This window comes from Notolepis coatsorum (assembly GCF_963971535.1).
Source record: "Notolepis coatsorum genome assembly, chromosome: 14".
Classification (NCBI taxonomy): domain Eukaryota; kingdom Metazoa; phylum Chordata; class Actinopteri; order Aulopiformes; family Paralepididae; genus Notolepis; species Notolepis coatsorum.
This window is the reverse complement of record NC_140178.1, coordinates 39,130,253-39,146,285: the sequence shown is the minus strand read 5'-3', so window position 1 is coordinate 39,146,285 and position 16,033 is coordinate 39,130,253. Positions and strand designations below refer to the sequence as shown.

Genomic DNA, 16,033 nt, shown 5'->3' with positions numbered 1-16,033 from the left:
TAATGTGCAAAAGGAAAATCCAAAAATATCTGTGGAGGGGTACTGCAACAAAACAAAAGTGTGCTGGACGCCTGAATACTTTCGACAAAAAATGTTTGTTTCCGCGTCTCTGATTGGCCCGCGCGTTTCTGGTCATGTGACATGTGCGCCAATTGTGGGACCGCAAGTTTCTACACTGGTTAAGCTTAGGCGCTCTTTCGAAGTTGGTTAATGTTAGAGTTTGTCTTAGAGCATGGCGATAGAACTCCTGCACTTCTTTCGACGGTTAAGCTTAGGCACTCTTTCGAAGTTGGTTAAGGTTAGAGTTTGTCTTAGAGCATGGCGATAGAACGCCAGGTAGTTTGCAGGCTGTTAGACCCGGAAATAGGCGCAGAACTTGCTGTCTCACGATTGGCGCACATGTCACATGACCTGGCCAATCAGAGCGCAAAACTCGAACGCGGAAACAAACATTTGTTGTCGAAAGTATTCACGCGTCCTGGACGCCTGAATCCAGTTTATTGAATCACTGTCAGCAGTGCCCTTTTCTTCCAAATTCAATTCAGGTAATTCAGGATTCTGGCCCTGCCCTTATCTGAGGCTGACTACCTGTTGTCAGTTGATTCACTGACCTCGGTTGATTCGTAGACTATCAGTCAATCACTAGCAAAGGTGTTTGACGTAATCTGCCAGCGCCGCTCTCCACCTGTGGTTAATGTGTCAACGCAACAACTAAAAAGCAGTGCCACCTTTCTTCACTTTTCAAAAGTAATATAGTAAATCAAATAAGCCATACATGGTTTGCAAGTTCTACTTATAACCTAATTAGCACACTGCAGTTAGACCACCCGAGTCCATTGAATGGAAAGCAATGAGAACGTTTTCCCTCACACTGTGTCCTCCTAATGGAAACCTACTCCCCAAATATCTACAGGCATCTGCGCTAGCATGGCCAACGTTGATATAAGGAGCTAGCCTTCGATGACATGATGAAAGCCGTACCGCATCTATAACAACTGGCTAAAACAACAATAGTCAGAATCCTAGCTGGCATGGTGCCCCCCCCCCCCCCCCCCTCCAAAGGATAGGAAGCCCAGACTCCTGAATTGCCTGAACTTAAAGGAACACACCAACATTTTGGGGAAATTATCTTACCGTCTTCTCCAGAGAGAGACAATAAAATAGATACCAGTTTCCTCTCTGTGCGTTCAGTAGAAAGCTATCTGGCTGCACGTTAGCCTTCGGGAGAGGTGTTAGTTGGACAATGCCTAGGCTAACCGGCACTGTCCACTTCCATTCATTGTGCTAAGCTAGGCTAATGTGCAGCCAGATAGCTTTCTACTGAACGCACAGAGAGGTAGCTGGTATCTATCTTATTGTCTCTCTCTGGAGAAGACGGTAAGCTCATTTCCCAATATGTTGGCGTGTTCTTTTAATCATAGAATCATTATGGGAATTCCAGACATTAACTGAAGTGGGAACAGCTGACAGCAACCCAGGGGGCAGGATCCCAGCTAGCCAGACACCCCTGGGAGACCGACTATTGGTGATATAGAAATTCATGCGTTAAAGACAGTTGTAGCTAAGATAAGCAACATACAGACAGTTATTATTATTATTATATAGGGGAATGAAAAGCAGAGCTATACTAACTCTGTGGGTATTGGAGTAACGCCATGGAGTCAAACAGAAAAACACATCTTCCACAAAAGGTTATATTAGGGAATGCTTAAGCTGTGTAACAAACTGTGCATGTGTGCATGTGCATGCGTGTGTGTGTGTGTGTGCTGGGGGTTGCTGATCATATGTTGTCAATGACTATAGCTGGTGTATGTTTATCAGCGTGTGCATGGGCTTCAGGGAATGTGTCTGGGCCTGTATCTACTTTCTGCACGGTCAAATACGTTTCATTGTTACTTACTTTGTGCATTTGCCTTTTGATGTGGGTTATGTATCCCATTTCTTTCTTTCTTTGTGTGTGTGTGTGTGTGTGTGTGTGTGTGTGTGTGTGTGTGTGTGTGTGTGTGTGTGTGTGTGTGTGTCTCTCTCTCTCTCTCTCTCTCTATCAGGTATGGGCAGCAGGAGGATCAGCTCCAGGGTACTTTGCGTTGATGAAAGAGAATCCCTGGAATTCATCCTGGTCCAGGTTCTGAATCACTTCCTCATCCGGAGGAGTCAGCACCGGCGGGTGGCGTGTGAAAAAGCGGTCAAAGTTCTCTGCTTCCCGGCCACACTGTTGGGGGGAGGTGGGATGAGGGGTACGGGAGTGAGGGACGGAGGGTTGGGTGGAGGGAGGAGAGGATTGTGGGGGTAGGGTGGGGGCAAAAGACAAGGATGATGGGTTGAGCAGGGTGTGTGGGACAACGGCATGATTTCAAATATTTGAGCTGCTGCACTTGGGGGGGGGGGGGGGGGGGGGGCTGCGTTTGATTTAACCTTCCAAACGCTGCACTCAAAAGTAGTGCGAGTAGTTTAATCAAGCGCACCTTGTGTTTGTTTTGTTCTTCCAAATATTTGAAGCATATTCAAGTGCTCACTCGTAACAAAACAGAAATGGGGTTTGAGGGGAAGTCTCAAATGAGCCCTGAGTCTATGGCCAGTAGTGCACAACGTTGTTTGATTGTTTGATTGGAGGCTATACTATCTACATAGGTCAATTGGTACGCTAATGCATGGTGCTAAAGCAACAACTCCACAGTGGTTAAGGGCTGGATGCCCGCTAAGGCCACGGTAATAAAGACACATTTCACCGAAATGCCCTGTATACTGTATCTGAGTTCTGATTCAGTCTGGTGTGATTTAAAGCACATGTCACGCTGAGTGTCCGTTTGTTGGACAGGGCTCAGGTGTCTGCTAGCATAATGTTGTTCCATCTCTACCAGATATGTATCCGTTTTGACGGACAGAAAATAGTTTGGAGAGGATTCACTTTTTTGAGCTGATGGATACGTCGATGTCAGTTAGCAAAGCTGTTGTGTCTGCAAATATGCACGTTGTGTCTGCAAATATGCACGGTTCTCATTTAAAAACAACCCACTAGACAGCAAAGCTCACTGTCACCATTTTCTCTCATCATTGTGGCCACTTCCTTAGTTCATTAACCCTTTCACTGCCACACTACAGAAGGTTAACCCTACTACTATCACACTACCGACGGTTACCGCCACTGTAGTGTGGCAGTGAAAGGGTTAACCGGCTGTCGTGTGGCAGTGAAAGGGTCAACCTTCTGTGTATTGTCGCAGTGAAAGGGCTAACCGTTTGGTGGTGCGGCAGTGAAAGGGTTAAAGGACCAGACCAGTCTAAGTTTGACTTCTCTCCAGTACCACGATTGTCTTTAACAGATTCTGTGTTCATAGATGTACAATGTGTATATTTTGGTAGATCTCAGCCTACCCACACACATTGATGTTGAAAAGGGTTGAACATATGCTCAGTGAAACTTCAAAGTCGTTCATTTAACCTTCTGCAATTTACCCTTGTGAAAACCGCCGCCTCTTTACATTCCCTAATGTTACTGTATGACTCTACTACATAGCCATACTACAAGCAACTGGGAGCACCCGGGAGTTAATAACACGCGCACCCAGCTGAGTACGGTTCACAGTTTGACGTGCTGTGCTTCTAGTGGAGTCAAAAAGGGTTTATAAAGGTGGTTTCCAGAGGGCTGAGGTACTGTACATACTGTATGACTAGCAACCTTCAAACAACTCTCAAGTCTCATGGAGTATTTTCCACCCCTGTTTTGAATGGCATTTTAGTAAGGTGAGCTGATATCAGCTAAAACAAACACTGTATACACCTACGAACACAACATTTGTGGGGCAATCTCTGGTAACGGTGAGAAGTCTGGACTGGAAAAGGTCTGCTATGGTCCTTTAAATGGTGGTTGTACCGCTTTGTTTTTGCTACTAAACGCTCACAGACAATTTGGGTGTAATTGAGGGCTCTACATGCCAAGATCCTTCTCTAATCTGACGATATGAAAACCCAGATCACACACAGACAATTATATCCATGACCAATGGGGACTCTTCATAGACACAAGCTCACCAGCTGTACGTTGGGCAGGAATAACAAACTCACTTTTCACAGATAAACACTTAATATATTTTATTCAGTCTTTTCTTTCCCTCTTCATGACCACCGGGAGATCATATGCCCTTGAGATGTCTGTCTAGTGGTAAGCATATGAAACTATATTTTCCCAACAGTGTGCCAAAGTGAGGCTTTAGGCCAAGCTATATTCTTCATCTATGCCATTTCATTGAGGTTTAATTAGTACAACAAGGACTGATTGTCCTCTGATGCTATCACTCAGAAGACCGCTCTGAACTCATTAACTCTCAATAAAGCTCACACCGGAAGAAATTAAGACCCACTGTTTACAGTTTGGGGACATGTGTTAGATGATAGACATACTATTACAGTTTTATTAGTGAAGTGTCCTCTTAATCCTCTTAAGGAAAAATACATGTGTGGTGGTTGTTGGACTATAAACATGCTTTGGATGAAGACATTCTCTCATGGTTTTGACACCATGAGACTGGTGAAGTGTAGCCTACATGTTACTGGAGATAGACTGTTGCCTAAGGACTGCGGCAGGCTAGTTAAACAAGCTGAAGTTTGGCTTCCTATCATCTGGACTTCCTATTCCTGCGGTCTTGGTTGAGGCAAGCTTCTCACTTAAAAGTCATCATTGCGACCTCATACGGTTTTCAACGTCATTGTAAGGATTATGTAAAAACATAATTAATGTCCTACTGTTAAGCTGCTGTTAAGCTGTATTTTATCTTAGTACTTTTATCATGTCTATTTTATTTCTATTTGATTTTATTCTATTATTATTTGTATTTTTTGCACAATCGAAGCGGGCATGGCCACCTTCATTTCACTATATGTCTTGTGTATGTGATGAATAAACCTCTTGAATCTTGAATCTTGTAGTGCACTGGACATAGAGGATAGGGTTTCATTTGAGACAGAGTCCAAAAACATGCAAATATACAGAAAAACATGAGATAACTATGATGACAGAGATAGGGACAATAAACCAAAATGCATGGATGGGTGAATGGATGAGGAAAATAATACATGGGTATATATAGACATATAGATATATAGACATGAATAGATGCATGGAGTGGGTGGATAGGAGAATGGAACGGTGAGAAGTTGGTAGGGTGGGTGAATAGGTTGATTGACGGATATATAGATGAATGGATGGTTTTAGTAGCTTCATGGACGAACAAATGAAAGACAGTTGTATAATGATATAGTTTAGACAAAAGTTCAAAATGGAATACTATATTTGACAGCATATGATCCATGTATCAAGTGGATCAATCAATCATTCAATCAATCAATCAACCAACCATCCAATGAATCAGTCAATCGAATACATTTCATCAAACAGAGCATTCAAGTGCATTCTACCACGTGTGGAGCCAGACACCTGGTTTTTACAGGTTCTTCTGTAAGAGGAGTATGTTTGGTGCAACATAGAGAATTTATATTTCAAAATAGTTTGGTTTTCTAAAGTAGTTATTTTTGCCAAATAGGCTGGTGGATCTATACAAAAGGGCTATACGTGTATATGTATATCTATATCTCCAAGAAAGTACAAGAACTGTTCTATATCCTTATTTTTATATACTGTATGTGTGTGTGTTTATATCCAGTGTGTTACTAATTCATGGTTGCAGCTTAAAAGAAGAGAGGGACAGACGGAAAGACAAATCACAGAAAGACGAGAGAGATAACAGAGCAGAGATCAAGAAGAGAGGGGAGACAGGAGGAGAGGTGAGGAGGAGAGAAAGGGGATAAGGAAAGGAGAGGAGGAGGAGAGGAAGAGAGAGATATCAGAGAACATATGCTAGCAGACACACGAGAGGAGAGAAGGAGAGAGAGAGGGGAGAAGGAGAGGAGAGGAGGAGGAGAGAGATCAGAGAACATAGGTTAGCAGACCCATGAGAGGAGGAGAGAAAGGAGAGAAGGAGAGAGATCAGAGAACATAGGTTAGCAGACCCATGAGAGGAGGAGAGAAAGGAGAGAAGGAGAGAGATCAGAGAACATAGGTTAGCAGACCCATGAGAGGAAGAGAGACACTATAATGTTAACCAACCATAGTTCACATGATGACCTCTGATACACACACACACACACACACACACACACACACACACACACACACACACACACACACACACACACACACACACACACACACACACACACACACACACACACACACACACACACACACACACACACACACACACACACACACACACACACACACACACACACACACACACACACACACACACACACACATTTGGTAATGCGATTAATTGTGTTACTTATAATAATAATAATAATAATAATGCACGTGTTAATATTGACAGCCCTAATATCTATCTATCACATTATCACACTATCTGTCCATGTACATGAATGCAAAATCATATAATAATAACTTTATTTGTATAGCATACGTACACACATGTTCACATAAATAATTGCACTTCTGTGCATTGCATTGAACTGCATGATACTGTAAAGTGTGATAGGATGTCGAACCAAAACTGCTATTCCACTCAAAGATCTCATTTTGAGAGAGATGTGAGTTTATGTGGTTGTTATTATTCATTGAGATGCCAGAATTGTGCTCAAGGCTCAATATCATAATTCCATCACAATTTGATCCTGATAAGACAAACGATAATATTGAATTATTGCCCAAACCCTAAGAGAAGCACATGCACACCCACCCACCCACCCACCCACCCACTCACTCACTCACTCACTCACTCACTCACTCACTCACTCACTCACTCACTCACTCACTCACTCACTCAACACACAAACACACAAACACATGAACACGCACACAGTCAGATGAAGCCCCGGCGGGCCATAACACAGCTGCATAAAAAGCTCTCCTCAGAAAAACCCAAATAACAGCCTCTGGCCGTGTGTCTGTGTGTGTGTGTGTGTATCTCTGTCTTGGAATGTGTGTGTACCGGTTTGTTTATGTGTGTGTGTGTGTGTGTGTGTGTGTGTGTGTGTGTGTGTGTGTGTGTGTGTGTGTGTGTGTGTGTGTGTGTGTGTGTGTGTGTGTGCATGCATAATGTATGTATGTGTGTGGGTGGGCATATGTGTGTGTGTTGCTTTCTGTATCTTGCTTTTGAGTTTTTATTTTATTTTAATCTTTATAAAACAACAACAAAAACTAAAAACTAGAGAGAAGAAAAAGAAAATCTGACAAACATAATAGCTGCCAGACAGTATATGAATTAAGCCTTTGTAGGAATTGCATTACAATTAGGTTAGTTATCTTTAAAGGCACATGTATAGACTCATACAAACATAATCCCTCTCAATCATCATGTATATTTATGACCCACTAGAAGTGTGTGGTGGTGTCTTTATGACCCACTAGAAGTGTGTGGTGGTGTCTTTATGACCCACTAGAAAAGGGTGGTGGTGTCTTTATGAGCCACTAGTAGTGTGTGGTGGTGTCTTTATGACCCACTAGAAGTGTGTGGTGGTGTCTTTATGAGCCACTAGAAGTGTGTGGTGGTGTCTTAATCTGCCACATCTTAATTTGTTTTTTCTTATTTTGCTGCGCTCAGGACGTTTCTGGGCGTCAACCTTTGGCACTGAGTACAGGTTATGTGCACTTTGCGAGCATGTACCCCCTCCCTACTCCCCATTTCCCCATGTGCACCTGATTGGATAAACACGCCGCTAGTGGGCAGTCCCTGGTTCTCTGCTCCCGTTTTCAAAAAGCAAATGGCGGCTTGTTCACTTGTCAACAAATATGTTTCTGACATATTTTTTTGTGGTACTTTGATATGTTATTGCTGGATCTTGAGTCATATTTGATCTGCAATGCCTAGTTTGACAGTTCGATCTGAACTACGTTAGATGGTACAGGGGAGAATTCACAAAGGGATTGCACAGCTTTTTTTGACGCTATGCCTGTGCAAATAGCCACAAAACAAACCTTGCTATTCACAAAGCACTCGCAAAGGGTGAAATACTGTGCTAACTGCGTTGCCATCATCGTTGCCACACGCAGTTAAAGTGAAGTTATTTACGTCTTCAGAGAGTTGTTGGTAACTAAACACATTTATAAGGGATGTCATGGCCAGCGTCTCCGGTGCTCCGGTGGGTTAGGTAATAATCACAAAAAAGAGAATATAACCCACACACTCATATGCTCCAGAATAAACATTACATTTATAACGCTTTGTCAGGTCCACGAGGAGTAGACGCTGGAATCACGGTCAATGAAAAGTTTATTCTGGAGTATATGAGAATGCAGGTTCTATTCTCTTAACTAAACATTAAATACAACTTCATTTCTCACTCTAAAATTATTCCTCATTGAAAATATTTTCACTGGCAGTGCCTAACTTCAGCCTAAAGATTCAGCACCATGGACAGGTCTGCTCAAACAAATTTATTTTGGGATGACAAACAAATGCAATGACAAAAGATAGTGACAAAAACAAAGGGTGCAATTGCGTCATAAAAATACAAATTAAGAAAGCTCTATACATTATGAAATAAACAAAATACAAATGGTGAAAAATACTGTTATGTCTATCTGTTATAGAAACAAAGAGCTATTGATCTGTCAGGACTTCCAATTGACGATCAGAGAATAAAAGCTATCGTTTACCGTCTGTCATTGTCCCAGGACATACATACTGTTGCATGGGCAGTATTTATACTATTATTATCCGCGGAGCTAATGATGCTAATGATGGAGCATCGCCGTTGGTTGTGTGATAGTAAAGGGCTAGTAAAAAACCTTCTGTATTGTCACAGTAAAATGGTTAACCGGCTATCGTGTGGCAGTGAAATGGTTAACTCAATCTGCGCCATCCACGTATATATACGTGTTTGCTCGCCATGCGTTGAACGGCAATCACGTATATATACGCTATTTGGTCCGTTTACCTTTTTTTCTGAATCTTTTTTTTATCCACTTTTTCTCCTTATTTTTCTATTTTTCTCCCATCCCAATTTCGTGTTTCCAATTCTCCCCTCCCCTGTCTTGAACATTGCTCGCATATGCCCCCCACTGGTCGGTTGTAGAGAGGATAGAAGCCTTGCATCACGAGTCCCCTCCGGTACAAGGAGGCAGCCTGTCACATATTTTCACCTGCCAGCGCGGACTCTCATTGGCGAGGTGTAACGTGTGGGAGGCTCACACTACCCCCGCCATTTCCTGTCTCTGCTGTGCAGGCGTCCCCCAACCGACCTGTAGGAGTCGCTGTCCACAACGTCCAGATTACCACCCATCGACTTCAACTCGCTGACTCTGCCAATTGAGCCAATATGGCGGCTGGCCCAAGCCGGAGGCAACGCAGACAGCCGTAGTCGAACCCGGTGTCTCTTGCGTTGGTGACGAGCGCAATGTCCGCTGCGCCACCCAGCCGCCCCCTTTTTTCTGATTTTATTATTCTATTCAGTGTCACAGACCTCTATGTTACCGTTAAAAGGCATACTGGGACCCCAAGACTGCAGTACCGGCCATATCCTGCTAGGTGGCAGTATCGCCCACCCTTTGAAACCCTGTTCCAGACTGTGTGTCACATCTAAACCCCTCCGGGCGGAGAATATTGTTCCAGGCAAGTCGGTTCACCCGATCACATTGGAACGCGTCCATGGCCCCTCGATGCATGTGTTGTGCCGGATTATGTCGGGGACCCGATGGACACCAATACTGGAAATCGCGATCAGACAATTCGAATATTCTTTTTGGAATACACCCGATCAAAGGTAAGGACTATCTGACGTCAATTCCACCTTGATCCTACAATGATTTCATATCGATCCAGTCGATCAACGTATGTAGTATTCAAAACTAATGCCGTTGATGACGATCAGAGCATAATTTTTTTAAATAATTTTTCACATGTTGAACTGTCTGTTGTTACTGTCAAATGAGCCATAGTATTGTCTCCATAGCTATAATATAGAATATAGATATAGCCACTGCAAACACCGCGACGCACAGTGAAAATGCCTATATGTGGCGTTTTTACTGCCTATTGGCGCATTTACTACAGGATGAGAATAATAGCTGGCAGAGAAAGAGTTAAGACGGTGCACATAGTGGGCACAAATCACATGCAGTTAAGGGTGCTATTAGCGGCCGCAATCCATTCTTTGTGAATTCGCCCCACAGTGTTTCTATGTAAACACCACATTGTTTTGGTGGTGCTCTAGTGACATATAGTGGCTGAAACTACTTAGTATGCCTTTAAGAAGGTTTAAGTGGAAGAAGTATATTCTCGCCATTTGTACAACTGTATCTTTTCTATCGCTATTGTCACAAAAAAGCTGCAGATTTGCTTTACGGTACTTTACATCATTCAGACCATGGTTTACGTTCTATACATGTCGGCTTGAATAACAAACAAACATGAGGAGCATGACAGAACGAAACCAGCAACACTGTTATCTTTCATAGCCCAATTTTTGCCTGATGTTTAAGAGGTTAAGGTTAGAGTTATTGTTTGGGTGAAGCTGTCTGAAAGGCGTGTCGAGGTAGTGTCGAGTTCGACGTCGGCTGATTTACCGTACTTTTCGGACTATAAGCCGCACCTTTTCCCCCCATTTTTTTACCCTGCGGCTTATATAACGGTGCGGCTTATATGTGACTCGACGTGACCAAACCCGAAAATGTAAAAATCTAAATATTGCTTTTTTGACTGCATTGAAATGTTATTTATCTGTTCCCTTACTTGCTAAACTTAATACAACTTGTAAATGAGTTAATTCTTGTTATTTGTCCGACAGTATTGTGTCCCAATGCTAATTACATATGGTAATTAAACATTAAAACACCTGCGGCTTATAGTCCAGTGCGGCTTATATATGTACACATCATTCAATTTAGCTGCTGCGGCTTATATTCAGGTGCGGCTTATAGTGCGAAAAGTACGGTATATGGTTAACCATGGAGACTACGGATAGCGCCCGAGGGCCATACACAGTGCATGAAGAACGCACGCCTAAGGGTGTCTGAGTGTGAAGAACACACGTAGAGGTTGTGAGACCCGTGTGAGAATGTGACGCAGGAGGCATGAGAATGCATTGCTGGCCAATAAACTGGCCAATAAACCTTCAGGCTTATCTTGCAGCTCAAATTGTTAGCTCAAAAAGAGATTGCTAACACCTCCACCAATAATAGTGTTATATTCATATTTCAAGTTCAAGATCTTATTATAATCAGCCTGGGATAGAGAATTTCTATACGATTCTTCAATGGCTGGTATAGCCATTTGCATTGTTCACTTTTCTTTGAAGCTTCAAAGGAAATTATGTGACCTCACGTAACAAAGTTGAGGGTTTCCCAGAGCATAGAGTCAGACACTTCCCTGGTATCAAGGAATACACTGAGCTGCACAGTCATATAATTATTAAAGTCTTGGTCGGTGAATAAACAAGGGTTGTGCCAGGAGTAGCTGCATGTGCGTATGGATAGCTTTAGTCGTAGTGATAAAGGACTATGGTCTGATATCAATATGTTATGATCATTTGTATTTTGAATGCTGGGTATTCATTTTGAGTCCACTGAAAATAGTAAATTCTTGTATATGAACATGGGATAAAAAATAGTAACCCCTGTTCGTTGGGTGTTGCAGTCTCCATATATCCACCTTATTTCTAGATTTTATCCAATTATTTAGAGTTTGAACAGAGGCAGGTGGTGAGTTGAAAGACAGTGGAGATATGGGTCAAGGTAACAATTAAGGTAACCACCCACCAGTAGGTTGGTGGTGCTAAGATCTGGGAATAGATTCAAACTGTTGGAAAAAAAACAAGTGGATCACCCGTATTCAGACCATATCTTTAATAGGGTAATAGGAAATTAATGAATAATCCCAGATATCAGAATCTGTAATCATCAAATCAAGTTGAAATAGGATATTCTTCTGAGTAAAGATATCAACACCTCGCTTTGGATGAGAAAGGTGAAATATTATTATTTACATGCAAAAAACGTTACCACTTTTGATTGTAGAGAAAGACTAAGGTGATGTTGTTTATATCTAAGCTCACTGGTATATACATATTATAAAGGAAAAAGGAAAAAGGAACTGAACGTAGCCTGACAGACATATGAAGTTGAAAAAAACAAACACACACAACTCTGGCAGCTCTAAACAACATAAAACAGATGCAACTTTTCAACAAACGTCCCCCTCCCCTCCCTATAGACACTTCCCTAAACCAAGCATAAGTAAGTGAGGACTGCTGGGCACAGCGTAATTAAGAGAGTCCCTCCAAAAGCCTTTCAGCCAGTCTAAGCTGAGAAACATAAAGGGAAAGTACTGTATATGCTCACTGCCTGCGGGTTAAGTTAAAGGGGACATGCATTGCTATTCCTTTCACTATTTGGGCAACTTTACACAATTCCTGTGAGTCTATGGAACACATCTGTAAAGTGTTTTTCCAAAGAATTCATTGTTTTATATTTTTTATCGAGTACTCTAAAGCAACATTTTTCCACTTCAAGATTTCAAGCTGTTTTGTGCTGGGCTCCGCCCATAAGCGCTTTGAGTGACAGTCACCCACAGTCTGCGACTGGCAGACAGAGAGAGATAGAAAGATTGAGGGGGATACTAATTAATTTGGCTTAGTTGAGTGAGGGAGGATCTCGTGAACTCGAGACTAGACTGATGAGTCAAAATGATAATTAGAGACACAGTCACAGACCACATTGATTTAATCCCCTGTTATGTACTAGAGGCCTGGTCACTCCTGTGTCACCAGGGCAGGCAGGTGAGGGCTGCCAATTAGCCAATTAGTGCTGATTGGTTACCTGCTGGGGAGCTTCAAAGGCAGACCCAGAAACACACATGCACGGTCTGTGCCTAGTGAAAGAGCCGTCAGGTTCTTACAGTCCTTGTCCGTTGGGTTACCAGTACATTAGCTTATAGTTATATTAGTAGTTCCTTGGTTTAGTAGCATTTTTGAGTTAGAGCACAGGGTTTTGGTGTTGATTACACATAGGTTGCGTACCCATGAGCCAGGGTCGTAACAATTGGGGGCTCATCCGGGATCTTTTACCCCTAGCACTTTGTTTGGTGATTTTTTTTTGTGTTGCACGGGGTGTCATCATATTATGGTTTGGGTGGTGTTCGTTACACATGGTGTAACGTGGGGGCTGAGCCATTTTCATCAAACAGGTGAGTATGCCGTATTTGTTTGTAATTTGATGTGACTACTTATGCTGTTAAAATATATAGTTTAGTAGGCACCACATGTAGATAGGGATATTATTTTCTGGTTGTTGGTTAGCGTCCGGTGCACCGCGTACTCCTGGGGCGGTCAATGAAATGATTGTATATGATCTTTGACTGGTAGCAGGTGTGGTTGAAGAAAGTTAGGTCTACAGGGCATTAGTTTAAGGGTAGGTAGGTTAGGGCGGCCAGGAAACACAGGTAGTGTGGTAGGGCTTGATTTAGTGTTTCTTAGGGTAGACATGTGGTAGGCCGGGGTTTTCTGCAGTTTAGACGTAGAAGCATATGTGGTCACATCAGGTTAGAAGGCGCACCTGTTTGGAATATTTTGTTGGATTTATTTTGTTTGTTTAAGTGTTTGGTGAGCATACCTGGTAGCACATAAAACCCTGCGTGTATGACACGTCTATTTAGGGTGGGTGTGTTTTTTTTTTGTTTTTGTTTGTTTGTTTGTGCAACCTGGAAAGGTGCGCTCCGTAGAGCTCACATTTCCACCGCGTCCCTTTATGGTTGTTATTATTGGCATTAGCATTCTTCATGGTTCTTCAGTGGTTCTTCGTGGTTCTTCAGTGGTTCTTTAGTGGTTTTTCGGTGGTTCTTTGGTGGTTCTTCGTGGTTTGTTAGTGGTTCTTAGTGACTGTAGGGTAAAGTGAGTAGCTTGTGGTGACTGGTACAGTAACGATGGCTACCATTAAGGATTTTGTTGAGAACCCCTCTGACGAGATGTTGGGAAGGTTTTCCAAAGAGCAGCTTCTGAAGCTTGCTGTGCACTACAATGTGGAGCTTACTGCCAGTGAGAAGCGGTTAAAAACGACTGCCTTGGGGACTTTGAGGGCTATACTCATTGAGGAGCAGGTGATTGTGGCAACGGTGGATGAGCTTCTTTTGTCTGAGGTGTCTCCACAACTCTCTGGCGTGGCGGAAGGTGTTGCCATCGATTGGGGGCCTAGGGAGTTGGCATTTAGGGAAAAGCAGCTACAACAAGAGCGTGAGTTTAAGGAAAAACAGCTACAACAAGAGGAGAGGAGAGATGAGAGAGAGCGGGAGCTTAAGGAAAAACAGCTACAACAAGAGGAGAGGAGAGAGGAGGGCCAGAGAGTTTCTGCCAGTATACAGTGATGGCCTTTGGCATGCGAAATGCCCCAGCGACGTTTCAGCGGCTAGTGAACAAGGTCCTGGGCGGGGTAGCGTTCTGTGAGGCATATCTGGATGACCTGGTTATCCACAGTTCCTCTTGGTCACAACATGTGGAGCATCTGGCCGAAGTGTTCAAGCGGTTGGGTGATGCTAACTTGACAGTTAACCTTGCGAAATGTGAATTTGGACAGGCCACGGTTACCTACCTGGGTAAGGTGGTTGGACGTGGGCATGTGTGCCCCATTACAGCTAAGGTGGAGGCTATAGTGGGCTTCCCTGCTCCCATCACCAGGCGGGAGTTAAAGCGCTTCCTAGGTATGGCAGGGTACTATAGGAGTTTCTGTAGGAACTTTGCTTCTGTTGTTGCCCCTTTGACCAATCTGCTCAGTCCTAAGGTACCTTTTGTGTGGACTGAGACTTGTCAACAGTCTTTTGAGAGCATCAAGGGTATTCTGATTAGCGCTCCCGTTCTGTCAGCTCCCGATTTTCAACTGCCATTCAAGTTGGCAGTGGATGCTAGTGACCTCGGTGCTGGAGCCGTCCTCCTGCAAGAGGATGCATTAGAGGTGGAGCACCCAGTGTGCTACTTTTCTAAAAAGTTTGACAGGCATCAACTGCACTACTCTACTATAGAGAAGGAGGCGCTCGCTTTGGTTCTTGCCTTGAACCATTTTGATGTTTACGTGGGATCCTCCAGTTTACCCCTTGTTGTGTATACAGACCATAACCCTTTGGTTTTTCTTCGCAGCATGGTGAATTCGAATCATCGTTTGATGCGATGGAGTTTGTTCCTCCAGGCGTATAACTTGGATATTCGCCACATTCGTGGGAGGGACAACGTGCTAGCAGACGCCCTCTCACGATCGTAGTACCGGTGTTTGTGGTACCCGTTATCGCTGTTGTGGTAGAGGCCCTGACAACTAAGGGGTCACAGTTGTTTTTGTTTTGTTTATGGGTTGTTGTGTAGTGGTTGCCTCTTGGGCAACCAGTTTGGTGGGGGAGGTGTTATGTACTAGAGGCCTGGTCACTCCTGTGTCACCAGGGCAGGCAGGTGAGGGCTGCCAATTAGCCAATTAGTGCTGATTGGTTACCTGCTGGGGAGCTTCAAAGGCAGACCCAGAAACACACATGCACGGTCTGTGCCTAGTGAAAGAGCTGTCAGGTTCTTACAGTCCTTGTCCGTTGGGTTACCAGTACATTAGCTTATAGTTATATTAGTAGTTCCTTGGTTTAGTAGCATTTTTGAGTTAGAGCACAGGGTTTTGGTGTTGATTACACATAGGTTGCGTACCCATGAGCCAGGGTCGTAACATCCCCCATTGCTAGGAAACAATGCGAAACACTGGAAAAGGCCATTTATAAGACACAGGACCTTTAAATTATCTGAAAATGACCATCTCTAAGGTAGATATTCAGCCAAAAGTGTTTATTTTTTTCAGGCCAGTAACATTATGTTGTATATAACACTTGGCAGTAGAATGCAGAAAGTTTTACTTAAATTTTTTATTTTAGCTTTTTATTCAGTCGACCAAGACAGAAAAAATGTACCCTTTTTTTTTATGTGGTTTTTTTCTTCACGCTGAAGTACATATTTTCTGAAATATAGCATCTGTCAACATTTCAAGAGGTCCTTCTGCTGAATGTGGGAA

At 43.1% G+C, this 16,033-nt stretch overlaps 1 protein-coding gene across 1 annotated transcript in view; it reads right to left on the bottom strand.

Moving 5' to 3' along the window:
• Nucleotides 1–1,394: 1,394 nt before the first annotated feature.
• LOC311240507 (protein kinase C beta type-like) overlaps nucleotides 1,395–16,033 on the bottom strand; it is a gene marked incomplete at its 5' end in the record, with an annotated part of 391,798 nt that continues 377,159 nt past the window's right edge. Inside the window, 1 exon segment of the mRNA XM_084329084.1 lies at nucleotides 1,395–2,233. Coding sequence (XP_084185210.1) covers nucleotides 2,045–2,233 — 189 coding nt within the window. The 3' untranslated portion in view covers nucleotides 1,395–2,044.